The 17,349-nt window shown below is 55.3% G+C and overlaps 1 protein-coding gene and 6 non-coding genes across 7 annotated transcripts; 5 read left to right on the top strand and 2 right to left on the bottom strand.

Annotated features, from left to right (window-relative positions):
- The first annotated feature begins 3,798 nt into the window (after nucleotides 1-3,798).
- Nucleotides 3,799-3,870, top strand: TRNAA-UGC (transfer RNA alanine (anticodon UGC)). The gene has a single exon. It is a non-coding gene; the product is annotated as a tRNA-Ala (tRNA).
- Nucleotides 3,871-4,429: 559 nt separating this feature from the next.
- TRNAA-CGC (transfer RNA alanine (anticodon CGC)) lies at nucleotides 4,430-4,501 on the top strand. The gene has a single exon. It is a non-coding gene; the product is annotated as a tRNA-Ala (tRNA).
- Nucleotides 4,502-6,457: 1,956 nt separating this feature from the next.
- Nucleotides 6,458-6,529, top strand: TRNAP-AGG (transfer RNA proline (anticodon AGG)). Its single transcript has one exon. It is a non-coding gene; the product is annotated as a tRNA-Pro (tRNA).
- A 288-nt stretch (nucleotides 6,530-6,817) lies between these two features.
- On the bottom strand, nucleotides 6,818-6,889 carry TRNAA-UGC (transfer RNA alanine (anticodon UGC)). Its single transcript has one exon. It is a non-coding gene; the product is annotated as a tRNA-Ala (tRNA).
- Nucleotides 6,890-7,232: 343 nt separating this feature from the next.
- Nucleotides 7,233-7,304, bottom strand: TRNAP-AGG (transfer RNA proline (anticodon AGG)). The gene has a single exon. It is a non-coding gene; the product is annotated as a tRNA-Pro (tRNA).
- Nucleotides 7,305-7,430: 126 nt separating this feature from the next.
- On the top strand, nucleotides 7,431-7,512 carry TRNAS-CGA (transfer RNA serine (anticodon CGA)). The gene has a single exon. It is a non-coding gene; the product is annotated as a tRNA-Ser (tRNA).
- A 302-nt stretch (nucleotides 7,513-7,814) lies between these two features.
- Nucleotides 7,815-13,689, top strand: FTCD (formimidoyltransferase cyclodeaminase). Its single transcript, XM_064718430.1, has 14 exons — nucleotides 7,815-7,991; nucleotides 8,692-8,875; nucleotides 9,123-9,251; nucleotides 9,362-9,450; nucleotides 9,667-9,846; nucleotides 9,935-10,072; nucleotides 10,365-10,496; nucleotides 11,140-11,201; nucleotides 11,863-11,992; nucleotides 12,103-12,264; nucleotides 12,638-12,681; nucleotides 12,762-12,900; nucleotides 13,182-13,277; nucleotides 13,435-13,689. Exons 1-14 carry the CDS (start codon nucleotides 7,938-7,940, stop codon nucleotides 13,519-13,521), a joined length of 1,626 nt encoding a protein of 541 aa, XP_064574500.1. The 5' UTR covers nucleotides 7,815-7,937; the 3' UTR covers nucleotides 13,522-13,689.
- Nucleotides 13,690-17,349: the final 3,660 nt, after the last annotated feature.

The raw sequence follows: 17,349 nt of genomic DNA, 5'->3' as shown, positions 1-17,349 counted from the left end.
CCCTGGAAGATGTTAGGAATTGAGTAAAGCCTCTTTTTAAGATGCCATGGATCATGAGGCAGAACCTTTTCAGCTGATGGAAGAAGGAATAGGACTATGTGCATAAAGTTTGTGAGCGTTCATAATGAGGGATTATGCTGATCTTGAAAGCCTATTGGTCATCAAAAGCCTTTGACCAAGCTCAACTGGTTTTTAATGCCCAGGAGACCTTTGCTGAGGTGCTCCTAATTTGGAGAAAATTTGCATGGCAATTTCTCATCAGCCAATGCACCAGGAGAAGGGAGGTGTCCTTCTTCCAAGGACTGCTCAGATATTTTTATCCCAGCCTGGCAATTGTCTGCAGAGATAGGATGCAAAATTTTGAATTAAAAATGACAAAAAGCTTTGAAATTCCAGCAGAAGTTTTGTTGGGAAGCTGTGGGTCTCTGGGCCTTGTGCAGTTGCCTTCCTTAAACCTGCTGGACCGAATAGTCCAGGAGGGAGCAGGTGGACAGAATAATCACATTTTTTATGTAGTTTTTCACTGAATGACTCCACTGGTGAGGTTATACAGATTTTAATGTGTTTGCTTTTTGTTTGTTTGTTTGTTTTTTTCTGAAAATCGAATGTCTACTATTACAGCGACCTTAGACGGTCACTGGGGTGAGAGAAGGACGAGAATCTTGTTTCTTGATCAGAAGGCTTGATTTATTTATATAAGATATATAATACATTATAACTATACAAAAAAGAATAAGAAGAGAAGTTGCAGAGAGCTGCTCAGCTAAGAATAGAATAGAAGGAATGAATAACAAAGTTCTGTGTCCAGGGAATCTGTCCCTGAGCTGCTCCTGTGATTGGCCTTTAATGGTACACATGGAAGATGAGCCAATCACAGGGGCACCTGCTACATTTCACAGCAGCTGATAACAATTGTTTACATTCTTCTTCTGGGGCTCTGCTTCCCAGAAGATGGACAAATGTGAAAGAAAGGATTTCTATGAAAAAATGTCTGCGACAGTCTACAAAAATCTAAATAGCTCCTCGATTTGACTTGAAAATTGTGGTGTCTTAGTGTAGACAGGTGGGGAAATGAGGACCTCGGTGCCTTTCAGCGCTGCCTATCCTGAGGGTCAGGGGACTCTGTCTCCCATGGGAGCTGTGACTCCAGCTGGGAGCTGTGCCTCCTTGGCTTCCAGCTCAAGGGCAGTCCTGAATTCACCATATCCCCCCCTGCACCCCAGGCCAGCCCTTGCCCCAGGCAGGACCCCCCAGACCTGCTGATCAGGCCCTAAATACAGGTTTCTCTAGAGGCACTGCAGCCAAAGGCTCCAGTGAGAAACACAGAGCTACATAACAAGAAGGGGATGAAAAATATTGCTCAGCAGGTGGAGGCACATGGAGGGAAATAGCTGGGTCCTGGGATTTGGTCCCAGCATTGCCTACCTAAAGCATTCAAAAGCATCAGAAGCATTTTTGAGAAGAGCCTGGAGTATGGCCCAGGTGCCACCCTCTGGCCATGCCTGTTGAGGTTTATGCCTCCCACTTCCCATCTTCTCTCTCACTGCTGTCTGCAAATCATCTCTTTGCCCACTTCCCATCTTCTCTTGGCTGCTTCATGATCTTGGAGGAAACCTTCTCCCTGTGGTCGTTTAGTATCCTCAGGTTCTTGAAGAACAGGTACCTTTCCACCCTGGGGGTGGATGACGTAGGAAGGAGAGGGTAAGTCATGGTTTAGAGGACAAGTCATGGTTTGAGAGAGCTGTTGTGGAAAAGGGGAGATTGCTGTGAACAGCAAGTGAGTGGGGCCATTCATAATGGAGACTTTGCCTGTGGAGGGTCAGGCTGGATTAGGAAAAGGTTCTTCCCCCAGTGGGTGGTGGGGCACTGACCAGGCTCCCCAGGGAATGGGCACAGCTCCAAGGCTGTGAGCTCCAAGAGCTCCAGGAGCATTTGGACAACCCTTTCAGGGACAGGGTGGGATGGTTGGGGTGTCTGTGCAGAGCCAGCTGTTGGACTTTGATAATCTTTATGGATTCCTTCCAATTCAGGATATTCTATGACACTATGGAAGTCCCAGGCAGCATGCTGCTGGTGGTAGGGCTGGGATTGGTGGTGGCTAGATTATTGGTGGGTCAAGACAGCGCATCAATCTGCAGCTTCTCTGGTGAGAAGACAAAAATTGTGGTGCGTCACAGCAGTGGGAGAGGATGAAAAGACAGATCCACCACCTGTGCCTTTACTGGGTTGCCAAAGGTGTATTCCAGACAGGCACTGGGGCACTGGGCTGAGGGCAATGCTGGAGGGTGAGCTGCATCAACAGGTAGCATCCTTCATCCTCCTCACTGGGGCAAGGACTGCTGGCCAGAGCACTTTGGGATACACCTGGAGCCAGCCAGGTGAGAGAGAACCCCTGGAGCTGGGAACCTGCAGGCACAGCAAGCAGAGAGATGGGACTTGTCCCATCCAGTCCCTGGATGTATCCAAAGCCAGACCGGATGGAGTTTGGAGCAACCTTCCAGATTGAGGAAGGGGAAAGAAAGTGGCTGCATGGCCAGGATAAGAGGGAGGAGAGGGCACCACTGAGGATATCCCACTCCAGACACCCATGGATCGAGCACAAGGCAGGGACTCAGGGTGCCCTCCCTGCCACACCTGGGAAGCCAGACAGGCAGTGGCTCTGCCAATGGCTCCAGTTCTTCCCCAGGGCTGGAGATCCCATAAAATAGGAAAATAACAGCCTGCCCACACATGTGAGTCAAGGGGGAAGAAGCAAACAAATTAAAAGGCACAGGCATGCAGGTCTGGTCCTCCTGGTACTCCCTGTGGTAATGGGGCTCACAAGACTTGAGTCCTGCAGCCCTGTTGGCTCCACCAGCACTGTGTCACCCTGAGCCCACATCACCAGCAGACATCGCCCCTGGCTATCCGACAGCCTCCTCTGCTCTGAGGTTTTGCTGTGGAGAGCAGCCCTCAGGGAAAAACTGGGATGAGCACAATGAAAGTGGAGCCCAGATCCCAACGGTTTGCAGGGTCCTGGGAGGGAATCGAAGTTTTAAACTCAAGAATTGTTTGATAAAACATTGCAGGGCTGTTATTTGCATTTGCTGAGAGACGTCTGCATACCTCCCAAAGAGGAGAAGCGTAATGTAGTTATTGCTGTGTGGGGTAGCTCCTGTCAGCATTGGTTATGTGGGGTTGAAGGAGCTGTGTCTGTGGGGGGGTTACAAGTTTATGAGACCTGGAAATCATGGGGTGCAGCGTTTCCCTTTCCTGCTCTCCTCCACCCCTCTGGGATATGAAAGGCTGTGGCTGAACCAACTTCCCAGTTCCCCTCAGTCAGCTCAGGAGGTTTGGATGGGGAGAATGTCTGCTCTAGCACAGCCATGTGTTACAATCGGCATTGGAGGTTTGCTGCAGTCTTCAAATCATCTCTTTGCACTGTTCTTCCTGTGTGAAGGGGGGTCCCTAGCAGCTGGGGCTCCTGCAGCAGCTCATCTTCCCACCCTAGCACAGCTACAGGCAACTCAGCCCTCAGGAACTGTGTCGTGGAAAATTCTCCATGTCCCACCCTGAAACTGTGCCCCCATGGCACCCATAGGAGCACCAGCACCCTACTGACCCCCATGGGAGCTGGGAAATAAAAGAGTCAGTTACTCAACAGTCACAGCTCCTGTCTCTTAGGAGCACACCAAAGCCACTCTGGGTCTCTGGGGCTGTGATATAGATTGGAACAGGGCTGGTCCCACATCCTGACTTGGCAAATTCCCACAGGCAGTATAGAGCTTCAAGGGTCGGCAGGTAGAGCTTCTCAGAGCAGGGGATGTAGCTCAGCGGAAGAGCACTTGCTTTGCATGCAAGAGGCCCTGGGATCAACCCCCAGCATCTCCATCTCTTTTTGCCTCCCCGGACTCCTCCCTGCTGGATTCAGGGTCGCCAGAGTCCCTTCAAAAGGCCCTGGGGTTTCCTCCTGGAATGGCTGCCCTGGAAAATCCTCCTCAAGGCTGTGGCTGTGCTGGGAAAAAGCACAGCCTCAGCTGTACCCTGAAATACAAACTGTAGGGCTGGGGAGGCAAAAGGGGTGCAGCACTCTAGATTGTTGGTGTAGGGATAGATGTCTTGCACTTTTGCAAGAATTCCTGAGTTCAACTCCTGGATAAACCCTCCTTTGGATACAACCCCTCCTTTTGGGGGGAAACCCCTCCTTTGGATAAAGCCCTGGCTTTGCAGACAACCCTTTGTTAGATCAGCTCTTCCTGTGGGACTGCATGCCTGCTGCTCTTTGCTGACCAGGTGTGGGATGATCACTCCTCGAATTCCCCCGCTCCCGGCAGACAACATCCCGCGGGATGGCTGTAGCTCCTCTCCTTCAGCCAAATGTACTTTTAGCACATAAAACCCCAATCCCTGCAGTGCCAGAAGAATGCGCCCACCGGAGCAAGTATACGGAGGGGATGTAGCTCAGTGGGAGAGCGCTTGCTTCGCATGTAAGAGGCCCTGGGTTCAATCCCCAGCATCTCCAATTGCTCGGATTGGTTTTTTTGCTTCCTCCACGAGGCGGCGATGACGAACTCCTCTTACATCAGATTTCCCCAAAGGCGATTCCCTGCACTATGGCTGTGCCGCCCACCCACGGCCGAAATGGCAGCACGAACCCCACGCTCTGCCGTCCCCCACTGCCCCGATAGCCCCTTCCCCACTCAGGAGACGACCAATCCTGACAACGGCTGGGCTGTGTCAGGCCTCCCCTGTCCCCTGTGCAAGGCAGAGTGGCCCCACGCGTGCCCAGAATCCAGCGACGAGTGCCCAAATAAAAAGAAGGGCTCGACCGGGATTTGAACTCGGGACCTCTCGCACCCTTAGCGAGAATCATACCCCTAAACCAACGAGCCAGGGCTACTAAAGTAACCTGCACTCCCACTGTGGCTGGGACACCCTGGACATCTCCCCGCTGCCAGGCAGATGATGGCCGAGGGGTGAATGCGCTGCACTCGAAATCCAGCAGGGATTCCCTGCGCAGGCTCCAAGCCTGCTCACTGACATGAGTTTTACCCAATGCCCCCAGATACCCACTCCGAGAGCGTTGGGGTGCCCTCGCTGGGGTTCCCGGTAGAAGCTGATATGAGAAGGTCATTGGCATCCAGCGCAGCCCCGCTCCTCTCTCGGGAGCAGCCAAATGCCCCAGGCAGGGGTTGTGATGCCCCGGGGCAATGACACACTCGGGGTTCTCCAGGTTTTGCAGACCCAGGAGAGGTGAGTAAAAAGATACTGAGGGGAGTGCTGCGGGGAGGTGGAACAGTTTCCCACCTTGCTGAGTGGATGTCCCCTCACCACCCTGTCCCACATCTCTGGGAGAGCAGTGCACCCCACCTCGTTGGTCTAGCTCCCAGAAGAGGTTTTTGGCACCACTAGCCCTCCTTCCAGCTGCTCCTCCCAGCACCGATGTACACCTCTAGAGGCATCCCAAGACTTGTGGGGAAGGAAAACAAAGTGCTCCAGTGCCCTGCAGCCTCTGGGCAGGGTAGGGAAAGAGTCTTGGGCATTTCCACACAGGCTGGTGGTGCCAGGAGGCAGTGCCAGGCTTTCCTAGGGAACTCTGGCAGCCGTGCATCCAGCAGAGAGGGGTCTGGGGAGGCCAAAGGACATGAAGGTGCTGGGGGTGGATTTCAGGGCCTCTTGCAGGCAAAGCAAGTGCTCTGCCACTGAGCTACACCCTTGGGGCAAGAGCAGGGAGGGGGCCCTGGGATGCCCATGCTAGAGTGGGGAAACATTAGTTTGGGGTCCCCTTCCTGGGCTTATCATCTTGAGCTGATTTAGGATTCCAGACGTCAGAGACTTTGCCAGGGGAAACCTGCAGTTGTGCCAGGGACGAAACCATGTGGTGACTTGATGGGAGTGGAGTGTGCAAGGAGACATGTGGGGCCCTCATTGGATCACCCGAAGCTGCCCAAGGAAGCAGCCAGGGCTGCGTGGGCCTCGCAGAGTGTGGGAGCAGGGAGGTGCCTCTTGCTGTAGCCTCGAGATGCCAGATGCAGCACATGGGTGTCGCAGGTTCCCTTTCCTCCGTCAGTGGCCCTCGGCGGCCCTTGCAGCAGTTGGAATGGTCGGTGCTTTGTTGTGGCACGTTTTGCTGTGGGGCATGGTGCAGAGGGGATGTGCTGTGAGCGGTGTTTGTGCTCAGCGTCAGCAATGGGCGTGTGTGTGTGGCAGGGCTGTGGGTGCGTGGGGGGCGCAGCGGTTTTGGGTGCAGGGGCTAAGAGGAGAGTGGAGCGAGCAACGTGGTGGGTGCGAGGCGGTGGCGTGTGTGAGGTGTGTAAGGGCTGTGCAGGGTTGTGCGTGTGCGTGGTGTCGGTGTGCGAGCAGGGCGGCGAGGTGTGTGAGCGTGTGTGAGCGTGGAGCGGCGCGCTGTGGGCGGCAGCGGGGACGTGTGCGGGGTGCGCTGGGGCAGAGTGGGGGGGCGGGAAAATCGGGTCGGCGCGGCTCGTTGGTCTAGGGGTATGATTCTCGCTTAGGGTGCGAGAGGTCCCGGGTTCAAATCCCGGACGAGCCCTTCCTTTTACACAACCAGCGCTGCCCCGACACCCGGGTGAGCCCCGGCCCCCGTGCTCACGCCGGGAGGCACCGTGAGCCCCGTGCGGAAGGGACTCGGGCTGCTTCCACTCTCTACGGCACCTGGCCAAGGAGGGACATCTAGCCACCCATTTCCTTGCTGCCCGCCTTTGGCTGCCGGCGGGCAATCCCAGCTGCCCCGTGCCCACAGGCAGCCACAGGGATTTCTTGTGGGCCATCTGGGGGGCCTGTATGCGTATGCGGAGGGCTGTGGAGCGGCAAAAGGAGATGGAGATGCTGGGGGTTGATCCCAGGGCCTCTTGCATGCAAAGCAAGCGCTCTCCCGCTGAGCTACATCCCCGTGCCAGCGCATATGGTGGGGCGTTCTCCTGCATCCGAGCAAATGCATGTGTCTGCTGCCTTGCCCTGCCGCCCAAGCTGGGGAAAGGGTCTTCAGGTGTTTGCAGGCAGTGCGGGTGCCTTAGGTGTCATTGGGCTGGGGAGGGGCTTGGAGCAGGGCGAATAAGTGTGGCGCAAAGCAGGCAGGGCAGGTAAGGGGCAGAGTGGAGACGTGGCCGGCCTGTGTCGGGCGGCTGCAGTGTCGGGAGGGCGGGCGAAGGTGGCGAGGGGGAGTGCGAATGGCAGGGCAGGGTGGTTGCAGTGGGTTGAGGTGGTGAAGGTGGGCGCTGGGTGTGTAAAAAGAAGGGCTCGTCCGGGATTTGAACCCGGGACCTCTCGCACCCTAAGCGAGAATCATACCCCTAGACCAACGAGCCGCGGCGCGTTAGACGTCCTGCTTCACCCGAGTGGCCCGGGACACACGGACATTTCCGCCCTTTCCCGCAGGACGGAGCGCGGTGCAGCCCGACGGCAGCGCGCCCCCCGCCCCGCAAAAGACCGCCGCTGTGATGGCCGAGAGGTGAAGGCGTTGGACTCGAAATCCAATAGGGATTCCCTGCGCAGGTTCGAATCCTGCTCACAGCGATGGATTTTAGCCGGTGTCCGTAGTGCACGAGTCTTGCGTGGAGTGGCCCCCCTGTGGTGAATAGCGGTCATGTTGCAGTGATTTGTCTGTAGCTCGTGGTAATCAGCAGTCTTGCTGATAGCAGCAGATTTTTTTTCTTTATATCTTAATTGGTGCTGGTGAGTGCTGCCATCTGGCCTCACAGAGCCCTTGCGCCCGTAGCTGTTCCAAGCACGGTAGGGCCAGTATGATGGTGTTTATCCAAGCCCCGTTCTGCCCCTGGCCACAGATCGATTCAGTTAATGAGAAACTCTAGCTTGGGAAAGAGGCAACGTGCTGGCTGCTGAGAGGCTTTCGCTCTGCAGTGGGACGGGAAAGGGCAGGAAACCCCCAGGGTGTGAAGAGCCGAGCCGGGGGCTGAGGGCTGCAAGCAGACCGTGGGACCATGGCCAAGCTGGTGGAATGCGTCCCCAACTTCTCAGAGGGGAATAACAAAGAGGTGAGGGAGTACGTGGAAGGGCTGAGGGGTGGGTGACACCGGGCCGCTGACAGACAGGTTTCCCCCTGCAGAGCGGTATGCACTGCTAGACTCTGCCATGCCTCCTTTGCAGTGCCATGCACCTTTCACCACTTGGCTGGTGCCAAAAATGTCTAAAGCTAGCTTTGAGTCCCTTATGGCACCTCAGTGGGAAGCAGAGACTGAGACCTCTTCCACCATTGCCAGCAGGTTGCTTGCAGTTGTGCCAAAGCACACTGTCAAGGTTAATGGAGTCTGTCCTGGGCATCAACCTTCAAGTGAACTTTGGCTCTGCCAGTGGCAGGAGAATTTAGCAAACCCAGCATGGGTGTAAAAACACAGCCTCCTGCAGGGAAGAGGCTTAGCAGAGCCAAATGCGTTGGGAAGCTGGCAAGTGGATGTATCCTCAGGAACAGCAGTTTATGGTGGTGCTCTGTGACATGCAGCAGCAGCCAGGTGTCTCTCCCCCACCACAGGGAGTTTGGGGAGTCAGGGTGCCCCAAACCCCCTGGATGGGAGTGGGATGCTTGTGCAGGGCTGCATCCCCACTGATCACGGGGTCATTCTCAACCCCATCACCAGTGGGAAGGGGAAGATCTGAGATGCCCCCTCTCTTGAAAAGCTATGGCTGTTGTATAGTCCCAGCCATCTCAGCCCCCTTGCTCCCATCTCTGCCCGGCAGGTGATCGATGCAGTGGCACAGGCCATCTCCCGGACACTGGGATGTGTGCTGCTGGATGTGGATGCCGGCGCCTCCACCAACCGCACCGTCTACACCTTTGTGGGGTCCCCTGAGGCCGTGGTGGAAGGGGCATTGAGCGCAGCCCGTGTGGCTGGGCAGCTCATTGACATGAGCCAACACTCGGGTGAGCTTGGGAGAGGCCCAGGGGCTGGGCTGGCACAGAGGGGACTGCCATACTGCTGGGACCAAGCATGGCGCTGGAACAGGGACTGTGGTCACAGGCCCAGGCTTGAAAGAGTTTAAGAAGCATTTGCAATGCTCCCACTCCCAGGCACATGGTGGGATTGTTATGGCTGCCCTGTGGAGTGTGTTCTCCCTCCTTGTCTGCTTGTTCTTCCCACCTCCCACTCGTATATCTGCCCCGCCACCAGGTGAGCACCCTCGGATGGGGGCCTTGGATGTCTGTCCCTTTGTGCCAGTGAGGAATGTCAGCATGGAGGAGTGTGTCACTTGTGCCCACATCTTCGGGCAGCGCTTGGCAGCAGAGCTGGGTGTACCTGGTGAGTGGGTTCAGGAACCTCTCCACATTCCATCCCATCCTGCATGATTCAACTGTGGGAGAAAGTGCCAGCCTTGCCTGGCAGTGCTCACCCCCAGCTGTGTCTTGCAGTTTACCTGTATGGAGCAGCAGCACGGCACGAGAGCAGGAAAGCCCTGCCCTCCATCCGTGCTGGGGAGTACGAGGCGCTCCCTGAGAAGGTGAGCCTGGTGGTGGCACTGGCTGGGCAGACCTGACCTGTACTTCCCTGGCTTCAGGGAGCAGGCTGAGGGCTGGTGTAGTCCCTTTGCACCAAGAGGAGCTGGTGACACAGGTGGTCATGGCAGATTCCAGCTGGGGAGGGAGATGCCCTCCTTGCGAGGGTGGCATGTGCTCCTGGCAGTGCCAGCACACACACTCTCTTTCCTTCACCCCAGCTTGCAAAACCAGAGTGGGCTCCTGATTTTGGGCCCCCAACTTTTGTCCCTCGGTGGGGAGCCACAGTGACAGGTGCCCGGACCTTCCTTATTGCGTACAACATCAACCTGCTGTGCACCAAGGAGCAGGCTCATCGCATCGCCCTCAACATCCGTGAGCAGGGCCGCGGCCCCAGCCAGGTACATTAAGAACACGGGCACACCAGGAGCACACCTGCCTGTCCCCACACCTCCTGGGCTGCGCCCTGAATGTGGCAGTTGTTGGCAGCCCGGGCGCTTGAAGAAGGTGCAAGGCATTGGCTGGTATTTGGAGGAGGAGAACATGGCCCAGGTTTCAACGAACCTGCTGGACTTTGAGACCACGCCGCTCCACACTGTCTACGAGGAGATCTGCCGAGATGCACAGGTGGGTGGCTTGTGGTGCCTGTTCCCAAAGGGGCTTCCCAGAGGACGTCTCCCAACAAGTTTCCTTCCTCACTGTCCGGTCAGGCTCTGGTTTCTCTCATGCTTAGCTCAGCCAAAGTGCTGAATGGCACAAAACTCCCAGAAACTCATCAACTTGCTGCGAGTCCCCAGCTCCTCTGTTGAAAGATTTTCTGTGAGCTTCCCATGTCCTGGGAAGGGATGAGGACCACCAGGCTGAGGTAGTAGTGGCAGCAGGCCTCTGGGGAAAATCACATTTCTGATGTCCTTTGCAGGAATTGAATCTCCCTGTGGTGGGGTCTCAGCTGGTAGGGCTCGTTCCCAAGAAGGCCATTCTTGATGCAGCTGACTTTTACATCAAGAAGGAAAAACTCTTCATACTGGAGGAGGAACAGAAGATCAGGCTGGTAATGTGGCTTCTCTTGATACCAGCACAAGGGTGGGATCATGGGAGAGACACATCCCACCCCCCACCAGCCTCCCAAAGTGGCACTGAGCAGAAATTTGGGACTGCTCAGGCCTCAGGCATGACATTTGTTTCCAGTGCGGATTTTGTGGAGTAGGACAAGCTGCTTTATTGAACTGATGATGCTGAGATGCATAGGGAGCAGGAACCACAACGTATGAGGCTTGAATGTGGGTGGCAGCTGCTCGTCTTGCCTGCATGGAGGCCAGGAGGGGAAGGAAGTGTACCCAGGGCTCAAGGGCAGTGTGTGGCATTATGGGAGGCTGTCCCAGGACGGGGAATTAGCTGGAAAGGAGGAGACAAGCTCTGCTGTTCCACTGCAGGAGGGAGGGACTTTTCCAGCCTGTGGGGAACATGCTAGATAAGAGCAAGCTAATGATTTATCAGTATAGCTCCCAGTCATTCAGAGGTGACCCCACACCACCCCCGAGTCTGCGATGGGATGGGCTGGTGGTGTCAGCTGTCCTCTCCCTGGGTGGTGGCCCAGTCCCAGTGCTGACTCACCCATGGTTATTAGCAGTGGGGAATGAGGATGCAACAGGACTTATGTAACAGGGTTGACACAGTGGTGCTGCTCCTTGCAGGTGGTCAGTCGTCTGGGCTTGGACTCCCTGTCTCCATTTCACCCTCGGGAGCGCATCATCGAGTAGGGACTCGCATCCCACTTCTTGTCATGGTGCCCATTCCTCCCTGAATGGGGGGATCCTGATGCCTGCATCCTGCACTCAGCTTGTTTTGGGAGTGGTGGCTGCTCCCAGCTCATCTTCACAGCCTGGGGACATCTCTGCTGGGTGGTTGGGCAAGATCAGGGTGGTCCCTGCTTCCAAATGCTGATGGTTGTGAACGTGGAGTGGGGGAAACTCCAAGTTGCTTCAGCAAGCAGCTTCAGGGAGCAGGTTTTGTGGCCAGATTTGAATGCTAAATTCCTTCCCCTATGCCCATGCAAAATTCACTGCCTCTGGTTCACATGCTGCGGCACCTGGTGTGAAACATGAGTCTGTGGGGGGAAAGGAAGGGAAATCCATCCACGAGGTGAAGTCCTTGTCACCCTTCCTGGGCCATGGCTGCAGAGGTGTTTCTGTCCCACCAATGCTGCTTGCATCAGCCCAACCTGGCTAATGCAGAGCAACCCCCACACCACCTGTGTTCCCCAGATATCCCCCATGGGGTTCCCAGTCCTTACCCTCACCCTCAGGCTGGGTTTTAGTCCCCTACTAATTCATGGGGCCAGTGCTGGAGAGGGCAGTGCTGGGTCTGGGTGGTGGTGGTCCCTGTGCCTGGAGGACTCTAAAACACCTGTGCTGCAGGTACTTGGTGGAGGCAGGAGATGTGGACAGGGGGCTGGTGGCCAAGCCACTGGGTGCCTTTGTGCGAGCGGTCGGAGCAAGGTCAGCAGCGCCAGGAGGAGGCTCCGTGTCTGCGGCTGCGGGAGCCCTGGTATGTGCCCCACACCAAGAGAGAGGCCTGAGGGGCCTTGGTGTGCCAAGCGGAGCTGGCATGGTGGTAGCAGTGCCCACTGTGTCCTACTGGAGGATTTACCGTGGCAGGGAGCAGCACTGGGCAGCATGGTGGGGCTGATGAGCTACGGGAAGCGGCAGTTTGAGGACCTGGACTCCATCATGAGGAAGCTGGTCCCCCCTTTCCACCAGGCTATGGATGAGCTGGTGGCAATGGTGGATGCTGACTCCTGTGCCTTCAACAGCTACATGGTGAGGTTCCAGCAGAGGCATCCTACAGGGAAACAGGAGGGCTTTCCAGCTGGGATGAGGGCTGAGATCGCTGTGCTCTGGATTCCTTAGGAGCAGGGCTCTGACCTTAGAATCACAGAGTCATTAAGGTTGGAAAAGACCTCCAAGATTTTCAAGTCTAACCTTCCACTAAGTACACCCATGCCCACTAAACCATATGGCAAAGTGCCACTTCTGCTTGCTTTTTGAACACTTCCAGGGATGCTAAAGCAGGGCCTGGGGAAGGGACATTGTCACATAAGGGAGGTTTGCAAGAGCTATGGGATCTGCCCTGACACCCGTTGCAAGGCACAATATGGGTGATGGCAGCAAACCTGATTTTCTTTGCCTGCAGGAAGCCATGAAGCTGCCCAAGAACACTCCTGAGGAGCAGGAGAGGTGAGCTGGGCTGGTGGGGATTGGCTGACTGTGTGGGCACAGCCACCCAGCGCTCAGTCCAGGGCTGTCCCTCCTCTCAGACGTGCAGCTGCCATGCAGCAGGGGCTGAAGATGGCCGTGGGGGTGCCCTATGGCCTGGCAGAGAAGGTGAATGGGCTCTGGCCTGCTCTGAAGGAGCTGGCACAACACTGCAACCTGGCCTGCAAATCTGACATCCAGGTAATGGCCCCAGCTCACATACACTTGCCCTGCAAGGTGTTCCCTCATGTCCTGACCTCTAGGATACATCTCTCCAGCTGTGCTTCCCAAACTGGCCAGTGATTTCCACCCAGTAATTCTTTGGCAGCCATTTCCTGAGAATACCAACAGATTGGAAAGCGCTGCATGCTGCTGGGTGGTGCAGGGTGGGAGTCCTGCAGCATGAGGGTCTGACCTGCTTCAGTGCCGTATGGTGGAGCTGGTTCACCAGGAGAGCTTCTCGCAAGCCTGACTTTTCCCAGGTGGGAGCCAAAATGCTGGAAGCAGCAGTGTTCGGAGCTTACTTCAATGTCATTATCAACCTCAAGGACATCACGGACGACAAGTTCAAGCTTGTGGTGAGCCGGGCCTGGCGGTGCAGCTGAGTGGTGGCGGAGGGGGCGGTGGTGGCCTGGAGCCCCTTGTGCCCGTCTGCCACCAGCGGGACACGTGGTGCCCAGGGGCTGGCTCTTCTGGCCTGTCGGGTGGCAAATGACTCATCTTGTCCCCGCACAGATGTCACAGAAGGTGTCTGGGCTGCTGGAAGAGGCGAAGCAAGGCTCGGCAGTTGTGCTGGCACTGCTGGAAAAGCGGGTGGCCTGAGAAAGGCTTGGGAGCGCTCTGGGGGTTCTGCAGTGGCAAATACTGGGAAATACTCTTGGCCTTGCCTAGGCTTGGCAAGGTACTCGCCTCTGGAGGGCTGTGTGAAAAACATGTTCACTCTCCTGTGAAAACTTAAAAAGTTTAATAAAAGACAATAGGAAACAAGAACCATGGAGCAAAGGTTTTTACGGGTGCATCTTGGCACTCAGCCAAGACCACACTGCCACCTTTGGGGATCCCCCTTAAATACCTTTTCCCTTAAATCAGCCTGTTGCATATTCATAGACCCTTATGCATATCCATAAAGTAGTTTACATTTTCCAGGAACTATTTAATATGCCCCCTCCTCTGGTCCACCATTTTAGAGCATGTGTGTTTCTTGGCTGTAGTTTTGACTCCTTCTCCTAATCACTTCTAGTTTGGGCCTTGGTCCATGCTTGGGAGATGGGGTGGGTTGAGATGGGAGAAATCCTACACCCTCCTCATAGATCCTCCAAGAGGAAAACCTGAAAATCAGGGCATCCAGCCTTGCCTCCTGTCCCTGTTGACCGAGTGTGTCAGCAGATACTGTGTCCTCCACCTGCACACCCTGGCAGCACCGTGAGCAGTGTCAGGCCCCCACACCCACTGTCCCACAGCCCCGTCTGTGGGAAGGTCACCCCTGTTCCTAGAGACTGTCCCTGAGCAGGGAGCACAATCAGGGTTCATAGTGGGGTCAGCTGACTCACTCCATCCCTCCCTTGTCGCCGGGAGCTGGAATCACCGCCCTTCGTAGCCTGTGTTTATTATCCCTTTTTTATCCCGGACCTTTGTGCCGGCTGGGAGCGGCGTGTTGACGTTTCTCGCATGCCCATGGTGAGGGCGCGGTGTCACCTCTCAGGTGTCGCCCCTGCCCGCCGCACCCCTGCTCAAAGGGGCAGGGCCCCGCTATTTAAGGATGCCCTACAGCCGGGAGAGCCGTGTCAAGGACGGGGATCCCGAGTGCTGCCTACGTTGCTTCTTCTGGGAGCTCTTCCACAGGTTTGGTGAATGCAGGGCAGCATGGGGGCAGTGGGAGCATGGGCACCCGTGGGTCAGGGTGCACTGTCCCCAAGGTGGGCACTGTACCCAGGCACGTGTCCCCAGTCTCTTGTGGCCCACGAGGGCATGAGCTCGGCACCCAGGCTGGGCCAATGTGGATTTATTTCTATTAAAAATGGAAACCACATGCCTAGGCTTTGGGGGTGCATGGAGCGGGGGACAGTCGCTCTGGGAGTTGGTGCTGTCACCAAACGGACAGGACGACGGCCGGGGTCTGTGGGGGAATGGCGCTCTTGGTAACTCCAAAGATTAGAAGCAAGTGTGGTCCCTCTGCTGGGGGCAGATGAGGGGCAGAGGAGACAGGTCCCAGCTGCTGGCTGGGCTATGTCTCATGGCAGGAGGTGACTAATGGTGCCTGTCCTTCCCTTTCAGCTTGGAGACCACTGAGGATGTGTGACCCCAACCAAGGTGAGGGGCTGTGGGGCCAGGCAGGGCTGCAGGTACCACACAGCCATCAGGAGGACTTAGAGGGGAGCTCTATGCTTTGGCCTCAGACAGCTGGGGGGTTTATCTGCATCCCAGAGGGGTGTGGGATGTCCTTCGTGAGGAAGACCAGAGTGGGCCCGTTGGGTGGAAGGATGCACCAGCTCCCTGCACTGTCTGTCTGGGGAGAGCCTGTCTCTGCCCACTTACAGGTTCCTCTTCTTCCTAGGCCGGCCACAACCACACCTTGCAGTGTGCCCTCCCGCCCCTGCAGGATACCCTGGTCCTGGCACAGGTCCCTACCCTGGCGGCATTGCAGTTTGCCCTGCTGCCCCTCCAGGACACCCTGGTCCTGGCACAGGTCCCTACCCTGGCGGCGTGGCAGTCTGCCCTGCTCCACCTGTCCAGCACCCCCATGGGCACCCCCCATCAGGGCATCATCCTCATGGACACCAGGAGCACCATAAGAAGCACCATAAGAAGCACGATAAGAAGCATGATAAGAAGAAGCATGGCAAGCACCATGAAGGCAAGGTAAGAGTAAAACAGCAGTGAACCTTTCCCTAATTCTGCTGCAGACCTCCTCCAGCATACCACAGCAGCTGGGACTCTCCTCTCCTACCCTGTAGTGGTTGGAACAAACTGCCCAAACATCAGTGGCTGTTTTCAGATGTGGAAACTTGTTAGAATAATAAATAGGCAAGAATGAGTCGTATTAAGTGAGTAATTAGAAAAGCAGTCAATGAAATTCCTTGAAGCCATTTAAAGTGATAGCATGGCTTGGGGCACACCGTGCAGTATATGAAATCCCAGGACTTTGTCCTGCTCACTTGAGTGCAAGTTGTGCCTCCATAATGGACATTCACTCCGTGTCTTGCAGCAGAGGAACTGTTTGACTCCCCCTTAAAAACAAAAAATTCACCAAAAAAACAACAAAAACCCACAAAGAAACAGAAAAGGAAACGCAATTCCTTGTGCTAAATTCTGCAGAAAATACCATTCCAGGGATGGGCACCATCCTGAGCGGGTCTGAATGAGGAACTGCTAAACGAGGCCCTATTTCCAGCATTGGGGGTGGGAGCATTTCTCAAACAAATCCTGCCAGCAGCTCCTCTCACAGGGAAACAGCTCTGGAAGTGATCTGCTGTGATGTTGGTCTTTGCTGGCAGAAAGCAAGACCTTTCTGGAATTTCCTTTACTGACCTTAAGAGTCTTGTAAAAAAATAATAAAAACCCTCCAGCCTTCTCACAATATGGGGCAGCCACCACAGGGTCACTAACCCATCTCAGGAATGCTGTGACAGAGGTTCCTTTCCCTGCTGTCCTAAAGTTGTTCTCTCTTCCCCAGCCCTCTGGCAGCTCAAGCAGCTCAAGCAGCAGCTCTGACTCTGACTAAAGGTCTGGCATGTTCCACCTGCTCCGTGGTGATCAGCAAAAGATGAGGCCAAACTCCTCATGGGAACCCCCTGCATGTCAATCCTCTCCCTCCCCCTTTCCCCTGGAGCAATGTTTTGCCCGCTGAGTGATTTTTCTTGTGTGCAAGAGTTTGTAAATCCTTTGACCTGTAATCTCCAAGTTAATGGACAACATTTCTACCCTTTATCTTCCGGGAGAGCCTGCTGAAAGTCATTACATGTTGTTTTCCAATCTGCTGGTGTCTGTGTGTTTTTTCCTGGGCAATGATGCTGGCTGCTAACATTGATCCCGTAAACCTTACATTTCGTGTGAGCTTTCCTAGGTGTAGCAGAGGGAGTGGCTGGGGGATGCTGTAATTATGTGGGTTGCCATCCTCCATGCCAGGGTAATAATTTATAGGAAAAAGCTCACCATGGCAGAGGGATTCTCCCACGAACAGATGAGGAGCATGAAGAGCTGGTAGTGTTCAATACCAGTGCTTGGAGCAATCTGTGTTCCTGCCCATGAGATAATCTTTCAGTTCCCTCCCAACCCAAACCATTCTGTGATTCCATGGTTATCTGGATTTACCAGCTTGAAACCAGGAGAACCAGCTGCTCATCAAGAATAATTTTAAAAATCCACACTGTTGCAGCCCAAATTGTTGCTAATAAAGTCCAGGATAAAGAAGCAAAAAGGGCCTGTGCATGGTATCCACAGATGTTTAATTCAGCCATGCAGTAACATGTTCGGGTCCCAGGCACACATGGAGGGTCCAGGTTTCTCTCTCCCCAGGGGCCTGGGGTCACTCTGGTCTTGGGGCAGTACAAAGAGAATGGTCAATCAGGGAATAGGGAGGGAGTGGCTCAGGGATGCAGGAATTGACATAGGAACGGGGGAAGGAGCCAATGGGGTCTTATCGGCTTTTTG

This window comes from Zonotrichia leucophrys, chromosome 7, assembly GCF_028769735.1.
Source record: "Zonotrichia leucophrys gambelii isolate GWCS_2022_RI chromosome 7, RI_Zleu_2.0, whole genome shotgun sequence".
NCBI lineage: Eukaryota > Metazoa > Chordata > Aves > Passeriformes > Passerellidae > Zonotrichia > Zonotrichia leucophrys.
The sequence above is the reverse complement of the archived record's forward strand: the minus strand, read 5'-3'. Positions and strand labels throughout refer to the sequence as shown.